The sequence below is a fragment of the Ictalurus furcatus genome, chromosome 9, assembly GCF_023375685.1.
Source record: "Ictalurus furcatus strain D&B chromosome 9, Billie_1.0, whole genome shotgun sequence".
Lineage (NCBI taxonomy): Eukaryota > Metazoa > Chordata > Actinopteri > Siluriformes > Ictaluridae > Ictalurus > Ictalurus furcatus.
Window position 1 is genome coordinate 22,718,662 of NC_071263.1, and position 20,792 is coordinate 22,739,453.

General features: G+C 37.8%; 1 protein-coding gene across 2 annotated transcripts in view; it reads left to right on the top strand.

Annotated features, from left to right (window-relative positions):
* Positions 1-19,069, top strand: part of LOC128612248 (palmitoyltransferase ZDHHC14-like) — a 56,506-nt gene extending 37,437 nt beyond the window's left edge. Inside the window, exons 9-10 of one of the 2 annotated variants that reach the window (XM_053632200.1) lie at positions 3,587-3,689; positions 17,691-19,069. In XM_053632200.1, coding sequence (XP_053488175.1) covers positions 3,587-3,689; positions 17,691-18,083 — 496 coding nt within the window. In that variant the 3' untranslated portion in view covers positions 18,084-19,069. The remainder of the gene's footprint in view (positions 1-3,586; positions 3,690-17,690) is intronic. The other variant, XM_053632201.1, reaches the window with a different exon arrangement.
* The last annotated feature ends 1,723 nt before the right edge of the window (positions 19,070-20,792 follow it).

The window sequence follows — 20,792 nt, forward strand, 5'->3', positions numbered from 1 at the left end:
TCGAGCAGCAACTCTGAGATTAAAGAATGTCAGGTTTATTTTCAGGCTATGTAAATCTGTCTGTCTGTCCGGTGGTCTGTCTGTCCATACATCCATACAGGATTCAGGGGGCTTTATGGTCTGACCATAAAGCCAAGACATAAGCAAAGAACCTCCGCGGAGTGCATTAAAATCGTGTAACACACACCTAACCGTGGATTATTCCGCTTATACCATGGGCACTTGCCATCATTGACAAATTAAAGCTGTAATTGATGTTTGCAGTTCAAAAGATAAAAATAACGGTTAATTTTCATTAGGGTTTTTTTGTTTTGTTTTGTTTTTAACTCTTTTTTTTTTTTTTTTTTTTTTTTTTTTTTTTTTTTTTTTTTTTTTTTTTTTTAAATAAATGTGGGTCGTTAGATCTAGAATTCTGCCCACTCTAACTCACACACTGAGATAAAGTAGTGCGATAAGTTTAAATTTACTTCAATTGATTATAATAAATAGTTATTAGAGAGAGATGTACGTGTGTGTGAATTACCTGGGCCTTTGTCACGTCTCTACTAATAGTGAAGCTGTGAGTTTAACTACTGCAACTTTAATTATACATTACTATGGTTACAATTGTTTATAGGCAGCGCATTCATTTAGAACAGTAATTAAAACAACTGGAACAACCTTTACATTTAACTGTTTGAACGCAAACCTTCCAGCGAATCAGAATCGAGTATTCATTTACACATTTACATTACATTTACATTTATTCATTTAGCAGACCCTTTTATCCAAAGCGACTTGCAAATGAGAAAATACAAGCAAAGCGATATATCAAGCAGAGATCAATACAAGTAGTGCTACCATACAAGATCCATTAATTGAGTTCCAGAAGAAGCAAAGTGCGCAGAGTAGAGGTGTAAGTGCCAGGGCATTTTTTAATTTATTTATTTATTTATTTATTTATTTTTTTAAATGGGCTGGTTAGGTTTTCACGGTGAGGTGGGTCTTTAGCTGTTTTTTGAAGAGGGTGAGAGATTCTGCGGTCCGGATTGAGTTTGGAAGTTCATTCCACCACTGAGGAACAGTTAGTGTGAAGGTTCTGGAAAGGGACCTTGAGCCATGCTGAGTAAGCACTACTAAGCGTCGGTCGTTGATTGATCGCAGATTGCGTGAGGGAACGTAAGCCTTCCGGAGAGAGTTGAGGTAGGAGGGTGCTGTTCCAGACAAGGTCTTGTAAGTGAGCATCAAGGCCTTGAATTTGATGTGGGCGGCTACAGGAAGCCAGTGGAGGGAGATGAAGAGGGGTGTGACATGGGTTCTGTTGGGCTGGTTGAAGACGAGGCATGTTGCTGCATTCTGAATCATTTGAATGGGTTTGATGGAGCTGGCTGGGGAGGCCCAAGAGTAGTGAGTTGCAGTAGTCCAGTTTTGAGATAACAAGAGCCTGGTCTAGTATCTGTGTAGCCTGTTTGGTCAGGTAGGGTCTGATTTTCTTGATGTTGTACAGGATGAACCTACAGGACCGTGCAGTTGTTGAGATGTGGTCTGTAAAGGTCAAGCTGTCATCGAGAATCACCCCAAGGTTCCTGGCCGTCCTGGTTGGCTTGAGTGTGGTTGAGCCGAGCTGTACAGTGAGGTTGTGATTGATTGAGGGACAGGCTGGGATGACGAGAAGCTCAGATTTTGCCAGGTTGAGCTTAAGGTGGTGTTCCCCCATCCAGACCGAGATGTCCGACAGGCAAGCGGAGATTCAGACAGAGATTCAGACGTGATCTATTCAGACCGATCACGGTCTGGTAAAGTAGATTATAAACTTGCATATGGATTAAAGTTCTCCATCACCATGACTGATTTCAGACACATCTTCTTGATGTATTCTGTATAGTTAGCTGTGGAATTATTGGCACGTTTTTTTGTGTGGATAATCTGATTAATCTCGTAATGAAACTCTGAGAAACTGTGAAATCTAATATTTAATTGAAGTAGTTTTATGGCACCCCTGCAGTTATTTCATGCCAAATTGATTCATGCTAAATTTTAATTCTCTCAATTTTGACTCTGACTCTATGAGCAAATCTCTGGGTGGCTTGTTGGAGAGCTGTAGGCATGCTCTGTATGCACTTACCAGCCACTTTAATAGAAACACTACATGTACCTATTCATGCAATTATCCAATCAGACAATCATTTGGCAGCAGTGCAATGCATAAAATCATGTGGATACAGGTCAAGAGCTTCAGCGAATGTTCAAATCAAACATCCACTGGACAGTCGAAGATTGCGAAAAGACCAGGAGATGTTTTTCCAATCTTCAACTGTTTAGTTTGGGTGATCCAGAACCCACTGTAGCCTCAGATTCTTGTTCTTAGCTCACAGGAGCGTAAACCAATGTGGTCTTCTGCTGTCATTGCCGATCAGAATCTAAGGTTGATGTATTGTGCATTCTGAGATGCTTTTCTGCTCACTGTGGTTGTAAAGAGTGGTTGAGATATCATTGCCCACCTGTCAGCTTGAAACAGTCTGGCCCTCTCTCAACAGCAAGACATTTCCGCCCACACAACCCCTCGCTTACTGGATGATTTTTAATAGTTCGCACCGTTCTGTGTAAATTCTAGAGAATGTTGTGTGTGAAAATCCCCGGAGATCAGCAGGTTTCTGAAATACTCAAACCAGCCCATCTGGCACCAGCAACCATGCCAGGGTCAGAGTCACTGAGATTACATCCTTTCCCACTTCTGATGTTTGATTAGCTGAAGCAAGACCTGTATCTGCATTTGAGCACTTATTTTTGAAATCATTTGATTAAAGTGAGACATTTCTGTTTGCAACTACATCCGACCCACTGCTTCTGAACTTGATACATGAAACTTTCATCAAGCTTAAACTAGACTGACTTAACCAGTTCCACAACGGTGCGCACGCACACACACACACACACACACACACACACACACACACCCCATACACACCCACACACACAATGAACAAACAATAAGAATTGTTTGTTCATTCATTTACCTTTGCTTTCAGTCATTTCAGACAGTTCACGTGGTTCAAGCTGTACATTTTCCTGGTATTTAGTGGGAACACTATGCACTGTACACTAGTAAGCTGAATATACACTAAACCCTTCTGGTCCGGTGTGATGCCAATTATAAATGATGTGTTAGTCGAGTGACCTCTGCTTTTGTCAGGCATTCGTTTAAAGTGGACTCGGTGCATAAACAGGATTTCAGTTGCTCATTAACCTTCTCTGCTCCGAGTCCTCTGTGCCAGGCTCAAACCTCACCATACACTCGTGGTTTGTTTGGCATGTTACTACAAGCCCAGTTTTTAATCAACCCAGGTTTCTAGTGTGTGCAGTGTCAGACTTTTGTATAGGTCCTACGCTGTAACAGTTACTATACAGTACCATTTACCGGCTGAAACATGTCATTGTTTGTCTACTGTTCTCTCATACTGCGTACCGTACTGCCGTGTGTGTGTGTGTAATTTGACTTTTAACACGTTGAGTGATAACATGATGATGATGGGTTTTGTGCTTGCTAATTCAGCATCTCACTTTTACATGATTGCATGTCAGTGTGTCTGTGTGTTTGTCCCCACAGTCTCATTGACAGAAGAGGATTGGTCCTGCCCGATACGCCACAGCCTGCACCGCCCACGAATGGTATCACAATGTACGGTGCCACTCAGTCCCAGACGCGCATGGTAAGTGTGAACTCGATGCAACTCAAAGCAACATATACAAAAAAACGGCTGGACTGTCAGTTGATTTTAATTTCCTTTTTGCAGTGTAATGGGGTAATATGACAAGGTAAAGATGGTCCTGTAAAAAAAAAAAAAAAGAAAGAAAGAATGAATTAACTCCTACTAACTCATTTTCACACAAACAAACAATAATTGCATGATTACATTATAATAACATATTTAATGTATTATCAGTTTTACTAATATCCTAGTTAATAATATGAATAACAATAAACTTTATTTACAGAGCACTTTTTGATAAATAATAAATAATTGTAAGTAATGTAAAAGAATGCACAAGGATAAAATAAAAGATGAAGTGAAAATAACAGTAAAAAAAAATATTGAGCAAGATCTATCTATATAAGAGAGAGGTGGGGGGGGGGGGTTCACATCTCGATTGGGGAAAGTATTATTGAATGCATCACGATTCCCTCTCGGAAGATGTTATTATAGACTTATGCATCTTTTTTTATTGAATCAAAAACAATATCAACATTTCTGATGGAAAAATAAACACTTGAACGCCTCGTGTTTTTCATGGTGGGTAAAATTATATTGTTAAAAAGCAGTAAGTGGACAAAAAATAATAGCATATGCTATATAAATAAATAAAAAATCAAGATGCACAAAGAATTGTTTTGTAAACCCAGTTGAATCAAAACTGGTCAAATCGTGAGGTTTAAGAGATTCCCACCCCTGCACAGCTGGGACTGCTGTGTATGGAGACATTCTTTTTAAACCCCAGTATCCAGACATTTTGTGGGATGGAGGGGGGGAAGGGAGAGTTCTTTATCGATCTCCATCAGAACAGTATAGTCAGTAGTGAGTAGTCAGTAATCAGCCCATTGCATTCCCTGCTGTGATGTCCTTCATGTGTGAAAATGCAGCATTGCCAGGAATCTGATGGCCTGCTTTGGGCAGAGCCTCAGTAAACCCTCAGCTGAACAAAGGGTAAACACTAAACGCCACTCAGTGCCAAACACTTCTTCTAGTCACTCCGCTGTCCTCGCCCTCTGGCCTCGTTTTTTGAAATCCCTAACGTAGATGCCAGCGTATGTAAATGTTTATGCTAATAGAGATCATGGCTTATTATTCAAATTGAATTCGGAACACGGTCACACCTGGTTTCTGGTCACAGCTGATTTCTCTGTGCCAACCCTATCGGAAATATTATGTTGGCAATAAGGCATGACGGCGTGCGCTGTTGCACTGGATCTGAGATACTGGAGTTTTGATTTCCATGAGCTGTAAGCTGTAATCATCAAGACTAAAACAAAAAGGAAAAAAAAGCTTGAAATATTTCACTTTGTGTAACGAATCTAAAATATATATGCAAGTTCCACTTTTTGAATTAAAAAAATACTGGAAAAAGCTTTTCCACGATATTATAATTTTTTGGGATGCACCTGTGTATGTCATTTGAATTACAGCAAGAACAGGGCTTCTGTTATAGAAAATTAACATATTCTTATCTGTGAGAGTGCACTTTTGGCTTTCACATTGTGTTCCTTACAGCTTTTCCTTGTATGAAATGTGCTAATACTCTGTAAACAGAAATTTAGTATTATATTACAAAAATAACACTGATGGATGTACCAAACCATTGGTGCTCGAGTCAGTATAATTCTTTCAGGATTTTGTCTGCTGCACTTTGGGCATGAGTTATCGAGGAAGCAAATTCAGTAATTATTTCAGGGGTTTGTTTTTTTTTTTTGTCCTTTTTTTCGTCATTTTTTTTTTTTGTCTTGCTTGTCTGCACATTTTCCTACTCTCTTTGTTACAACCTCTAGAGAAAATCCAGCTCAGCTCTGTCTTAGTACAGCGTGTTCTAGCTATCAGGATAAAAAAATGCACAGACTCTTCCCTCTATAAATTACTTCTATCACTCCACACATTTAAATAGAGTTTTACAGGACATTTTTATTACCAGGATGGGGAAAAAAAACAGCAGTTATAAAAAAAATAAAATAAAAAAAAAAGTCTGATGTGCTGATTAAGGCTGGGCAATATGACAGAAATATATCACGATACTTGAAGTACATTTAAGTGATAAGAACTGCTAGCAAAACAGTAGTGCTGTATTTATAAATAAAATTTAAAAAAAACAGAAAATGAGTTATATATTTTTTTTCTTTTATTTAACATAATTCCTCATTGTTCAAATGAAATGCAATGCAACAGACCCTGATGAGTGTGAGAACTTATTCAATCTTATCTGAGAAAAAATCATTTATTTAACCCTGAAAAGAACGGATTTAAAAAAAAAAAAAATCATTACAAATAAATATTGTACCATTTAAAAAAATCTGTAATGTTTTTAACACGAAATCAGCAGCGCCCTGTCAGAGTTTCTAATTGCTTTTTTTTTTATTAAATAAAAACCGTTTATAAAAAGATGTCACAATTCCCACAATATCCAAGAAAAGTCTATTGTGACAAAATTATTCATGATTTATATATTAGATCATCATATTTTCTAGAAAGCCCTAGTGCTGATATTGCTAGTGATCTGATAGAATGTAAAGTGAGACCTACAACTTATCATTATTATAATTATTATTAATAATAATAATAATAATAATAATAATGTAATTATGTATGGCTTATTAAAGAATTCAGTAGACCTTTAGTTGTTTCAGTCATCTGCTAACATGTTTTGGCCTTGCAGCTCTGTTCACCCATTTTTTACATCTTGTAACTACAGACTTATCGATGAATAAAGAGCAGAAGTAACTGCTGGCGATGAAATGTCACTTTGACCACTCAGACTGCTTAAGTCACATGGCTTAAATTCATCATCAAAGATTTATGTTTATAAATGTTTAAGTTTATCCTGAAATCTGACCATAGAACCCGATCCCATTTGAAGTTCCAGTAGTGTCTGGCAAACTGAAGATGCTTGAGTTTGTTTTTGGATGAGAGTAGAGGCTTTTTTTTTTTTTTTCTGAAACCCTTCCAAACAACTTGTGGTGATGTAGGTGACTTCGGATTGTAGTTTTGGAGACTTTCTGACCCCAAGACTCAACTAACTTCTGCAATTCTCCAGCTGTGATCCTTGGAGATCTTTTTGGCTACTCGAACCATCCTCTTCACAGCATGTTGAGACGATATAGACACACATCCAATTCCAGGTTGATTCACAACATTTCCAGTTGACTGGAAGTTCTTAATTATTGCCCTGATGGTGGAAATGGGCATTTTCAATGTTTGTGCTATTTTCTTATAGCCATTTCCCATTTTGTGAAGCTCAACAACCTTTTGCTGCACATCACAGCTATATTCCTTGGTCTTCCCCATTGTTATGAATGAATAAGGGAATTTGGCCTGTGTGTGTGTTACCTCATATTTATACCCCTGTGAGGGAAGTCATGGTTGAACAAGTTCCTGTTCCTAGTCACCCAAATGTACTAAATGTACTTTTTTTGATAAACCAGTCTTGTTTGCAATTGTTTGATATCCATGAGAGCAGAGTATTTTTGTGAATTTTTTTTTTAACAAAATATCAAAAGGTTAAACAATAAAGACAATTTTTCACAGCAATTGCCCCGCCCCCCACATATTTACATAGAGTGGCATTATCAGTGTATGTGTGTGTATTCTCCCTGTATGTGGTTGTTGTTTGGGCAAATCCACTGCACTTTTCTAAGGTCAGAGGGGTGTTCCTCTCTATTTCCTCTTGTCATGCTGTGTGATTTTGATAATGTGCCAGATCTCATTCCATGCCCCAGAACAGCACAATGCCAGTTAGTAGCAGGGAAGAGATTTGTGAAATATGAGATGTATTCTGTCTGACCTATACTTTTTTTTAATATATATTTTATAAATACTACCTTTCCCCTGTGCCGTACCGTTATTTATACTCCTGCTGATGTCCTGATCAAGATGGACTATTATGGCACTGGTTTTGTAATTGGATCGACGTCTCTATTTGCGCTGGCTATGGATTAGCCCATTACCACAGAGCTATAAATATGCATTAGTTTCTCAGTATTACTCTTGCAGGACATTAGTCTTGCAATTTGGTTGCAAAAAATAGAACATGTGGAAGAAGATGAAGTTAAAATGACACCCAGTGATCAAGAGCACACTGTTGCAGGTTATTCATCTTTACTGATCATTTCCTTAAAGACAGCAGCACTGCAGCAGTTTCACAAACGTGCAAATTAAATGGCTTGTCAGGAAATGCATCACCGCAAAACAAGGAAATGACTCAAATCACACTGCTAAGGCAGCCAAGAACTTGAGAAGGGAAAAGAGGGAGGAATGTCCAATATCGTGTTCCCATTTCTGTCTAATCAGGCTTGCATTAAACTTAATGAAAGGAGAGCGAAGCCAGAAACCTGTCAAAAGAATCAGTTGAATATGGCATCAGCAGAACGGCTGGGAAAATTAGGCGAAATAATGGAAGGATGATGGTGTTAGTGGCTTGCCGTGTAAAATCAGGATCAGTTTTGTATGCAAGGCAAATATTTTATTGTTCTACCACAGTGTGTTTAAATTCTTATTTTTGATCGGTTGTTAAGTAAGTTTCCATAATCGCAGCTCTTGCAGTAGTTGTGGCTGCGAGACAAATCATGGGTTTATATTCATGTACTTATTCGAAAACATTACCTTTTTTATACTAACACCTAATTCACAAAGAAGTTTCGACGGTCGACGCACCACGTAATCCAAGACTAATTGTATGTAAACTGATGGATTTTTTTTTTTTTTTTTTTTTTTGAAACGTGTTATTTAACCGAGAAAAACATATAAAAGTTTTCTTTGTGGAGATGATGATTATTTAACATTTTTGGAAGGAGTCTCCAGTGTCACTGCTTTGTAAACAACTGAGGTAAAGTAGTTCCTTTAAGCTTTCGGACAGTTTTTGTAGATGGCAAGCTTGGCAATTTTCTCAGTAATATGACGAGCTGCATTTTTTTTGTCAGTGCGTAAGGTAAGATTTGTGGAAAAGACAGTAAAATGGGTGGAGTTGAATAAGATTGTAATTATTTGTTTGTTTGTTTGTTTACTCATTTGGTCCACCTCCATTTCCACCAATGTACGCAAAGCTCCTCCCCCAAAACTAGACTTAGCATGTTAACTAGAGCTACCATTAGCAAGGACTGTCATGACCACACTTTCAGGCGTACACAGACATTCAGCTGTTCGAAAGCTGTTACACTCTATAAACATACAACTTCTCATAATAACTTAGGAGGATGTGAAGGGGCATACAATACACTTGTTCTGAAACAATGGCTGAAACTATTATTCTTATCCTTTCTACATAATTTCCTGCTTTATTTGTACTAATAAGAAAAGAAAAATATTGACTTTTGTACCTTTTTAACTTCAAGAGACAGAGGGGAAAAAAAGACAGGCTGCTGAGGAAACGGCATTGTATAGCTGCTATAATGTAGTACGTTGTAAGAAGTTGTTTTATCTACTAAATACTACGTGCTGTAGTATAAGATGAATAGACACTGCGTGAAGTGTTTTTTTTTTTTTTTTTTTTTTTTTTTTTTTTTTTTTTTGGAAAGTGATCAAAGTAAAGTGTCACTCCACTTTACAATTGGTAACATAACACCACTCTGTTGTACTATAACAGAAGTTTGTATTGTGTTATATGCCTTACTTAATATACTCCTACACTGTTCACGCCCTGTACTGTCCCTCTAAAATAAGAGCAGTTCTTTAAAAAAATATACATAATTTAGAGCAAAACGAATTTTGATATCATTCTCTCAATAATGATGGTGATTCATCTGAAGATCAAGGAAATATTTATCCACTTTGCACAACATTCTACAGCTTGCATTTCTTCCTTCCTTCCTCCCCCAACTGCCTGTTCATCTCGAGGTTGTGTTATACTGTAGTGCTTTGTTTTGCCATATTTTTATAACTTGCAGCATAGTCTGCTGATCAGTCAGTCTGTTTAGGTGTTCTATAAATACCCAAGTTGATCATAGGACAGATAAAAGAGCATCTTTGTCAGCGACATAAATAAGATACTGGTGAGAGACCGAGCTTTGTGACCTGACTGGGTTTTAGCCCTTAAAGCCGTCACAGCGCTGAGCTTGTGTAGCTCTTTGTTCTCCTTCAGCCAGAAGGTCCAGCTTTCTTGGGAATGATTAAGGCTTTTTGAAGTCACTAGCTTTCACAGTTCCAATATGACTTCGTTTGATCACAAAAGCTGTATTTTAAGCCGAGGAGCAGGAAGTGCTGTATAAAGGGAGACAATGCCACAAGAGTGTCTATAAATGGATTTTCCAAGAACTGCATCACGCCGAAGCTATACGCGTGCCAAATATACTTAATCAGGTAACAGATATGGCTTTAATGCACATACTAGTCATACTCCATCTAATCATTTGATTTCTTTTAGTTCAGGATTGTGTTTAAAGTAGTAATTTGTGGAAAACAAATTACATTCGCAGTGTTTCTGATGACAGTTTCCACACTGATTGTGGCGTGAACAATCAGTGAATACAGCAGGATAATAGGACTAGCACCTGAATATCTCACGCTGCTCCAATTTCATCCACTTTCTTCCATTGGTCATTCAGTAATCAATCAGTTCGTGTTATGAGGTGTTAACGAGACAAAAATGTATTTTAAAAATGGATTCATATTGATGGAAAAGGTTGATTAGAGCACATTTACACTATTAGCAAGAGTAAAGTCTGCTGGTAAGATTATTAGCTTAAATAATCATATTTAACAACCTTCAACATACTGATGTCTATATCCACAAAATTACAGGTATGGAGGAGGAACAACTCGGAACTCACTGTTTATTTTTGTTTATGAAATACTTTTTGTTTTATAATCACTGATCATAAAGCAGTGATGTTTTAAAGTTGGTGTTATTTGCTAAACTGTAAGCTTAAATTTTTTTTATGTGGTTCACGTTTTTATACTTTCATTGATATTTTATTGTCAGTCACAGTTTCATTTTAGGTAACAGATGAAGTTACTCATGTCAGTTGGACCAGAACCAAAAAAAAAAACATAAGGGCAAAGACCAATAACACATGAACAACTTCTCATGATGAGTACATTCATCTGCAAATAAAAAAGTTGTGTATAAGTATTCACACCCCCCGCCCCCGCCCCCGCCCCCGCTGTGAAAACCCTTCAATTCTAAGTTCCTATGGAAACAGATGTGGTTATATTGTGAGTCATATTTTCTTAGATTATGCTAATGCAGAATTACATCATGAGCACACAATAACTGAGTTTACTGATCTATTTTGCCTCCAAGTGGATAACAGAGACTAGCTTCCCCCCCTCAAATGTTCAAGTTTGTAATTTCAATTACAGTTCACAAGACGAGTTTTATTCAGAACCAAATTCATTTGGTGGGCCAGATTGCAGTCTGGTTCTGGCCCGTGGGACACAAGTTTGCCTCCCTACTCAAAATATTCAACAAAAAGTTGGATTTAATTGGCAGCATTAATGCGAAGTCAAAGAAACTGAAGGAACAAAAAGTCTTGACATTTAAATGCTTTTCTCGTCAGTCTAATTTAGTGCAGCATTAAAAGGTTTGTCAGTTTATTGTTTAGTACATAATTAAAGATGGCATTAAGATGTTTTTTTTTTTTTTTTTTTTTTTAACAGGAGCACTTTTGTTTTTAAGAGTTAAACTCTCACGCAAGAATAAATGTATTTTCCAAATCAAATTCCAATATTTTGATTTTTTTTTTTTTTGGAGTAAAGCTCGGATATCGGATCCTCTAACAAATGACGAACAGCAACAACCTATATTAACATACAGCCCATATAATGTATGTTAATCCATTTCAAAGGGCACACTCTCTCCACACTTGCAGGTGAAAGACACACATAAAAGGTGGACCCTTAAGTGTTCCACCCCAGCAGCAAGAAAAGTAGTTTCAGAGCGTATACCAGCCACCACTAGTTTAAAGACTCGCATTAGAATTGGCAGCATCACTAGACTACAGCACCATGTCTTGTCTAGCACGTTTATAATCGCTCTGGAAAGCTTGTTTACACTTTTAAGACATTGTGGGTTATCAAGACGCCACAATTATGCCACACCACCCTACTACTTTCTAAGCTTGCTTCATGTTTACAGTTTGAACGGAAGTTCTGCCTGGCTGCTTTGCCCCTTTGAACAGACCTGCATGCTTTTGTTTTTTTTTTTTTGTTTTTTTTTAAATTTATTTAATTTAACACAGTTCTCTAGAACAGTGAATCTATCTTTAATAAATAATACAAAATCTATTGAATACAGCTCCAATTAACATGGAATCCAGTGAGTAAAACACTTGTGCCCCCCGAGAGAAAAATGAGTCAGACCTCATAAAACCTAATAATGAGACTTGATAATTAAGTTGCATCTTCATAATTAAGCGCCATTACCAAAACAATGTGGAGAGAAATATGAAATTATGAGTACTCCCTGGAGACATGGTGTCCTCATTTAGACTCTCATTAAGGAAGATGCATGGAATCTGTTTATGTATGAGTTAGTTGCAGGGCAGTCACATCTTTAAGCTGTCCGATTATACTCGCCGGCCACTTTAATAGGAACCCATGTTCGTTCATGCAATTACCCAGTCAGCCAATCATGTGGCAGCAGGCAGCAGAGCAGTGCATGAAATCATTGTAGATACAGGTGAAGAGTTATAGTTAATGTTCACATCAAACATCAGAATGGGGAAATAATTTGCTCTCCGTCACTTTGATTGTGGCATGGTCGTTGGTGCCAGATGGGCTGGTTCGAGTATTTCAGAAACTGCTGATCTGGGATTTTCACACACACCAGTCTGTCCAAAAAAAAAAAACATCCAGCAAGTGGCAGTTCTGCAGGAGGAAACACCTTGTTGATGAGAGAGGTCAAAGGAGAATAGCCAGAATGGGTCAAGCTGACAGGAAGGTAGCAAGAGTTACCCAAAAAACCACTACAGCTGTGGTGAGCAGAAAAGCACCTCAGAATGCACATCACCACCACACCTTGTGGTAGATGAGCTACACTAGCAGAAAACCTCATCGTGTTTCACTCCTGTCAGAAAGGAAAAACAGGCCGAGATGGGCACGAGCTTACCGAAACTGGACCATTAAAGATCGTCAGCTGTCCAGTTTCAGTGAACGTCTCACTGTCACTTTCATCATCCTGTATGAGGTGTTGACAGGGTGACACAAGGACACTGGAAGCTAGTGGGGACAAGAGAGAGCACAAACATTTCAGATCATTGCCACAGGCTGATCTGTTCAACATCCTCTCTGTGTTGTTCCTAAAATAAAATCCTGTGATGAAAATACTAACATTTTGGAGGCCAATCCCACTAAATGCCCCTTATGTCTACTACTAAAACACTAAGCAGAGTTACTGAGAGAGTGGCTCTGTATTCAGAAGCCTAAAATAATGCCGTTAAAAGATTATTTTTGACAGTTTACCTGTAGTAAAACAATCTCAGATCGATATGAGGATGATTAACCATAATCTAAGACCTGCTTTATGATAATATATTAGTATTTATGAACTTCGATGTACATATGGTTTGAAATATTACGATAATGAAGAGAATCCAAAACAGGAAGTAATATTCATTCTCGTCTTCAAAAAATTGACTCCGCATATGGTTAACTATTTATGACTGTTGATTTAGGAGTTCTGTCATCTCTGAAGTTTGATAAGACCCTTATATTCACTTCAGTTCTAACAGAAGAATAAAGTAAGCTGGAGGGGGTGGGGTTTTCTTCATGTTTGTCAATATGAAGATCTCTCAAGAGCTTGTTTTATAATGAAAGCAGTCCTCAATTCCAGCATTTTGAGAAACGTGATAGCCATAATTATTGACCTGTTGTTTTTCACAATTACCTCGTGCCATCTAGTCTCCAAAACCTTTTTCTGAATGCACTTACTCAGATATCATATGCTAGGTCTTGCAATTTGTTTCACCTTCAGTTCACCAAAACAAGACAAAAAAAGAATAGCCCCTTGTTTATTGTCTTAGATATGTGGAATGCAAAACCCAGCAATCTAATCAAGCTAGACTGTGTTTTAAGGACAACAAAAGACTTCAGAAGGCGTTCAGTGAGAAGTGCATTTGCGTATGATTCAGTGGAATGACTCCTGCTGAACCCCTTTTTATTGGTGTAGGTTTGTAGCAAGAGTTAAAGCCAACAAGTCTCGACTTACATCACACTCGTCATACAGATGCAGTTTCAGCCATATTTTTCATATCAGAGCCATTCCTTACTTATAAGTAGCTGCACGTCAAAGAGCACAAAAGACCCCAGTGTCGTCTTGTAAGTCCTGTAGTATTTTCCCCCTTTACTCTTAGTTTGATAGTCTGCCATTTATTATAATGTTTGTTTGTTTTTTCCAGTGAGTGTTCTGTTTATGTGATTTTCTTGATCTTTCCGTTAAATGCTGTGATGTTTAACTGCTTAGGTGGACAAAGTATGAAGAAATTCTACTAACATGAAAGTATAGATGTGTTGACATTGTACTCAGTTAAAAGTGGAAGTATCCTGCCAAAATTATAGTTATTATACTTCTTTTTAAAAAATTTTTTTTATTGAAAGTCGCTTTTTTAAATGTACTCCAGTATTAAAAAGTAAACACTTTTCTACCAATGAGATTAAGTTGTTAATGTTTTCATGTTAAAAGCAACTTTTATTACTTATCTAAAACTATTTGAAACCATTAAAATTCTTGATCATTTGCCTGACTAACACGATGTACTTTCATAGTGAATTAATCAGAAGTTAAATATCCTGTAAATAACCAATATTTATCATTTTATCTAGAATTTGACTTGCTGCCCAGCCAATTTACGTTAGCTACAGCAGTCGATGCTAGTCTAACCTGTCATTAGCAAAGAAACCAGGCTAACTTCGATAAATATCAATAGCTAATGTTACCGAATTAGCCAAACTTAACTCAACGTGCTTCTTCAAATTAGATGCCGTTAATTTTTTCTTTAGTGAGGCAAAGGAAACGCCTCATCTTATCAAAGTCTTTTCGTATTCCAGCAACATGAAACATTTTAGTGAGAGAGGGCCAGGAACGCTCATCCTCAAGTCCTGCACTGCAGTGTGTAATGCTAGGAGTAAATACAAATGTTAAATGTAAAAAGCAGGGGTTTTTAATTTCTTGAAAATGTAATCAAGTGAGTGTACACATTCAGTTTTCAATGACACTTAAGTATAAAATACACCAAAATACTACTACTACTACTACTACTGCTGCTGCTAATAATAATAATAGTAATACTTGTGTAATGAAGTATAATTAATCGAGTATAACTTGTATAGAAAGTTGTACCTGTAGTTGACAACATACCTAAAGAAGTGAAGCATTTAAGTACACTCAGCATTGTAGGACAGTGCAGCAATTTAACCTTGACCTTCATACCTTCAAGTAACATTTGTGTGGTACTTAATGTCATCACTGAAAAACAATTTTTAAATGTATTTATTTTCAAAATCGGACCACTTTATAGGCGTACTACTATAAAAATGAGTGTAGTAATAACCTGAAAAGGTTGATCCATTCAAGCACACTGTACGGATGACAGAATATGCTAGAAAATGAGATTCGATATTAAAGCATCAGATGCTGAATTGGTGTCCAAATTGAACCGATCTGTCCGAGTTACTTTGAAATATTCTTGATTGAGCTACCACATTGCATGTTTCTTAAAATGAGCTCATAGTCTTATCCTAGTCACAGTAAAGTCAGTCAAATAACCGAATGTGATAATGCCGGGATGAAACGTAATCACCGTCCTGTAAAGTTAGTTTCACAGACAGCTTAGCCTCATGGGAATGCTCTATTTCCATTATTCAGAATAACTACAGTAATACTAAGAGGAAATCTGTTCAAGTATGAGACTGAGAAATGTAAGACTGGGTCTCTGTCGCAAAGCCAAGCAAAGGTTCCTCAACTTCCTGCAACGTTAGAAATGAGAACTGCATGTCTTCTCGACTGGTCACCTCCGAGGTAAGATGATTGTCTGGAAATTGGTTATGCCACCAACTGGGACAGACAGATTTAATGGACCTGTTCCACAGTGGCACATTTAAAAAATATATATAAATAATATATTTAAAATATTGAGCACATGCACCATGCTCTCCAATAGACAATAATACAACTGTCTCTTACGTCGTCACGCTTCACCTGATGCAGCACACTGTTTACTTCTCCTCGAATTTACACACCCCCCGGACCCCCCCCCCCCCCCCCCAAAAAAAAGATGTATGATGTTCAATTAACAGTCCAGAGTTGTTTCTCAGTCCCATATACTGTGATTAGACAGTGATTTATTTTACAATTCGTAAAATAACTGCTGATTGAAACGAGGTGAGCGGTGAGGTTTTTAGTTTTGTACCTTTACCTCACCACACGAGCGGAATACAGTATTGTGCTATTGAGTGAACTGCATTTCAGATGGACTTGAATTTAGCATCTCATATCTTACTGAAACAGTGTGTAGTGATTTGCATCATGAAAGCAATGTAACGTAGATTTTGCTCTCAATTACATCATGCGCTTTGCATTTCGCTTTTCCGCTGTATTGATGAGATCATGTGGCATTGATTCCTCGCCTGAACGTAACTTCTCTTATATTAGGTGTTCATGTCTGAAGTAATCCGTACTAAACCCCAGCTTCATGTCCATTCCATTTTTATATATATTACGAACAAGGCTTTTAAGGGAACGAAATGTTCTCCTTCACGTCCATCTCCTCACTCATATTTTTCATTCATTATAATTAACTCCGGTCCGTTGAATTAATAGAAGATAATTCAATATTCGAGCAGCCCATCGTCAATTATTCCTTACATATTTAGCTATACATGAGTAAAAAAAGAAGAAGCCATCAGTCATTTTTACCCAATTATTGTAGCATTGAAAACTACTTCATACGTGTGTATGTATGTACACACCCACATTTATTTTTCAGGACTGACTGAATTGTCTTTCTTGAAAATAAATTCAGCAGATGTTCTCTTTTTGGATTTCGACATGCCACTTTTAAGAAATCATAATACTAAAACTTGTCTTTTGAAAACTTGGTGCAACGATGGAACTTACGGAAAGGGTCACTGACCGAATCAGAAGATTCGATTCACTGGAATGAATCGAAATTACCACCGCTATCAGGAATGCTGCTGTCAGAAATTTTTTCTCTTAGACAATGAACGTTCAATTGTATGAACTACACGTACATGTGCTCTGTGGTAAACGGTAGCGGAGATGCTTGTTGAGAGAGAAAACATTCACTGCTTTATCTGTTTGGCAGCACGGACCAACGAAGCTAAGATGCATCAAAGATGTTTTGCTGCTCTGTTCTGAAGTCAGACAGCAGGATATTAAGGCAAAAAGGAAACGTATTACGAGATGCATGATTTGTTTTTGTCGATCTTAAAGCTGCAGACTGTACGTTTTCCCACAGACATTTCAGTCATCCAGCATCTGGATGGTTGGAATCGATCTGTGATTCCGAAACTTTCATCATTCCTCCCAAATCTAATAATGGTACCTAAAATGTCGGTTATACGCGTCGTTAAAAAGCCATTGTATGTGTGCTGTAACTGCAGTGAAAATGTGTTGTGCTGTAATTGTTTTGGAAAGGTCTACCTGAAGCAAGCACAGATGTTTTCCCTGAGTAATCAGTTGTTCCCTGCGACCAAACCCGCGCTTAATGTTGTTACGCTTAATGAAAATGATCGATGGTAGTTTTAGAAAGGTTCTGCTCGGTATCTCTCACACACATTGGTTCATTTGTGCTGAATAAACAGATGTGCTCTTTCGAGTGAGGGAAGGGTTTTGTATTAAAATAATGACACCAACAGCTTTTATTTCTGCTTATTCACTTCAACGCCGATCGATAACAATTTCTTTCCAATTTTCCCCCTATTCATCCCATCAAATGACATCTTTCACCTCCCACCCCTTTTATTTTGTGTACCTTCTCTCTCTTTCCTCTTACTCAGTGTGACCAAGACCAGTGCATTCAGAGCACCAAATTCGTTTTGCAGGCTGCCACTACGCCGTTGCTGCAGAACGAGACCCCAGTCATGGCTGATGAGTCATCGGTGCCTGGGAGACCAGCTCTAGGCGCTCCGTGTCCGTTGCTTCCTCTCGGCCAGCCCACACCACCCACCTCCACCCCAAGTCTGAGCTGTGAAGCTGAGAGTCTGAGCCCTCCTGCCCACGAGGCACAGCACCACTTCCTCACGCCTGACGATGCCCCCTCGCCTCCAGGCATGCTTCCCTGCACAAGCCCGCTGGACCACGGCCACACACCGCCCTTCTACAACCCTGCCAGCCAGGACTCTCTACACGAGGACTCTGTCAGAGGCCTGGTCAAACTCAGCTCTGTTTAAACAGACTCATCAATGTGTGTCTCCCACACTGCCCTTTAATCTGTGCCAAGAGCCTGCAAGCTCCTCATCATAAACTCTCCAATCTCAGTGATATGAGCAGCCCAAAGTCACTAAGTGTGGATTTTGAACACATTTAAACCCAGTTTGCCACACTCCTAAGTCACAAAGTGAGCTGCCAAATCTGTTTAAGCTCTTCTGACTGTCTGGAGATACAGGAGCTGCTCCCCTCAAGGATGGGTGGCTTCTAAAACAAAGGGCTGTAACTAACCCAGTGCATCGAACCGTTTAAGAAGAGGACGTTCCACTTGAAAAGCTGCTTCATGTGTCACTTGCTGGCATTCACTTTGTATTTTTGGGCTGTTTGTTTTTTTTTTTTTTTTAAATCAGAATTGCTGCCTGATAATTGGGACTGCATTGCACACTTTTTGCCTTCCTGTCTTTTGAGATTATTGCACCGTTGATAACGTGAGCTGTTGTCATGATGTTGCATATGTGTACACGTTTTTTTTTTATTATTATTATTACCTATTTTGGAAAGAATATGGTATTGTGTTGTGGCACAAAAGAAATGTTTTCCTTTCTCAGCAAATTGGTGTACGTCACACGGATATTACTACATTACCCGAGTTTTAATGGGATTCTGTAAAAGCTGTTCCTGCATCTTTAAAGACTCTATGTTGTATGCTGCAAAGTTCCCTGGTCTGCATAACCACAGTGTTATCATGTGACGATTGCCTGTAGTGGATGTCTTACCAACACGACCTATGATACTGTGTCATGATGGAAAAAAAAAAAAAAAATACACTGCCCAATAAAATCTGATTCATTACAAGCACTAGTTACCTACATCATTTCAGACTTGCACCAGAATACTGTTGTTTTAAAACAAAAATCTCCATGCATTTTAGTTACACTTGCTTTGCAGTAACTAGCTTGTACATTAATCTCAAAGAAATTCATCATTAATTTAGTCTCTGTACTCCAGAACTTTTCAACAAGTGTAAGGAATTTAATGTCCTTTAGTCAAATTTCCATCCATAGCAGATACATTATATAAAAGTGCTACTTTATTATGATATAAATCAGTTTTAACGCCAATCTACAAACTGGTGTTATTGTTCTGAACTAACAGGAAATTCAAAGAAATGTTACTGTTGAATGAATGCATGTTTATTCCTTTTAAGTTTAATGGGTTTTTCAACATCTACTGCGTCTGTAGTGTGTGATTTGATTACCGCAGACATGAATTGTGTATATTTTCCTTTGCTAACCTATTTAGTCTAAACTAAGATATAATAGAGGCCTAAGGGCAGTTATTTCATTACTAATAAACATGACTATTTGTTTATAAGTCATTCCTGTTACTTAAAACTTACTTAAAGGTTGACATTTTGTGGTGACTATTCTTCCCGCTGAAAAGGTAGTTGCATCTGTGAAGGGACGAATTACAGATTTGGAGTTTATTTTACAATTCGCTTTGACTGTTAGTCATTAAAGCGTGCAACTAAATTTATTTTACATAAACGTCAACCTCCTCTACAACTGCCCTTAGATTTCAGTTATAATGACTTCTTTTTTTTTTTTTTTTTTAACAAGAATTGGTTTATTTTTTCAAAGAATGTAACAAGATAACGCATTCAAAACACCACCCAATCCTATGCACCCAATCCCCCCCCCCCCCCCACACACCCCTACCTACCCAATATCACCAGTGATTATGTTTACATGGACAGCAGTAATCTAATTATTGACCTTATTCTGAGTAAGACAATATTGTGATTAAGGTGTTTACATGAGTCGCTTTTAGAATACTCCTATCATGTTCCTGTTTGACATGGTATAGAAGGTAGATCGATTAACCGCACACGTCATTACGTCCCCGCGTCATGCCGTCCGACGCTCCCTCCAGAATTTCACGTATCGACATACAGTTTGTCTTCGCTATGGAACCGTATGCAGTTTTGGGGTGTTTTTATTTTTAATTTTACAAACACTTCAACTGCGGTTAATTATATGTCATGCTGTACGTGCAAATAGACGACTGCTTGAAGCCGTGAGCTGCGTCCCAAACCACGTACTTAGCTACTATATAGTAGCTGAGATACATGCATCTCGCCTACTATATAGCAGGTAAGTACGCAGTTTTCGGGCACAGCCATGCTCTCGTTTGCCGTTAAACGGTTGAGTACTCCTGTGTGTGATCGTGTCCTGTCACCCAAATGCGGTGAAATCTCCCACACGACGTTCATAGTGTGATTAAGGTGTGTACATGTCTGTAATACATGTCGATAATGTGTCTAAAAACAGGAATACTCCATGTCTTAATTCAATTCGTGTTTACTTCGAGTATGATCGGATTAAGGTAATAAAAAATGCTGTTTGCTGTTTACATGCTAGTTTCTTAATCAGAGTATTGTCTTATTATTGTTGTCCATGTAAACGTACTGACTCTTAGCTGTACTTTTAAAACTCAGCTGTTTAGCAAAATGTTACCTAAATGTTATAAAATAAGCATTATTAATTAAATAGTAAGTAATAGAAAATATGTAAATAGATTGTCAAATAAAAATATTAAAGAGGGAAAATATTGCTAAATATATCAAATAAATGACATTTACTGCATTCTTGTAAACTAATCAAATTCAGCTGTTAGATTGGCCTCCATTTCTTTCACAAACTCTATAAAGGGATACCATGTTGAATTATAAA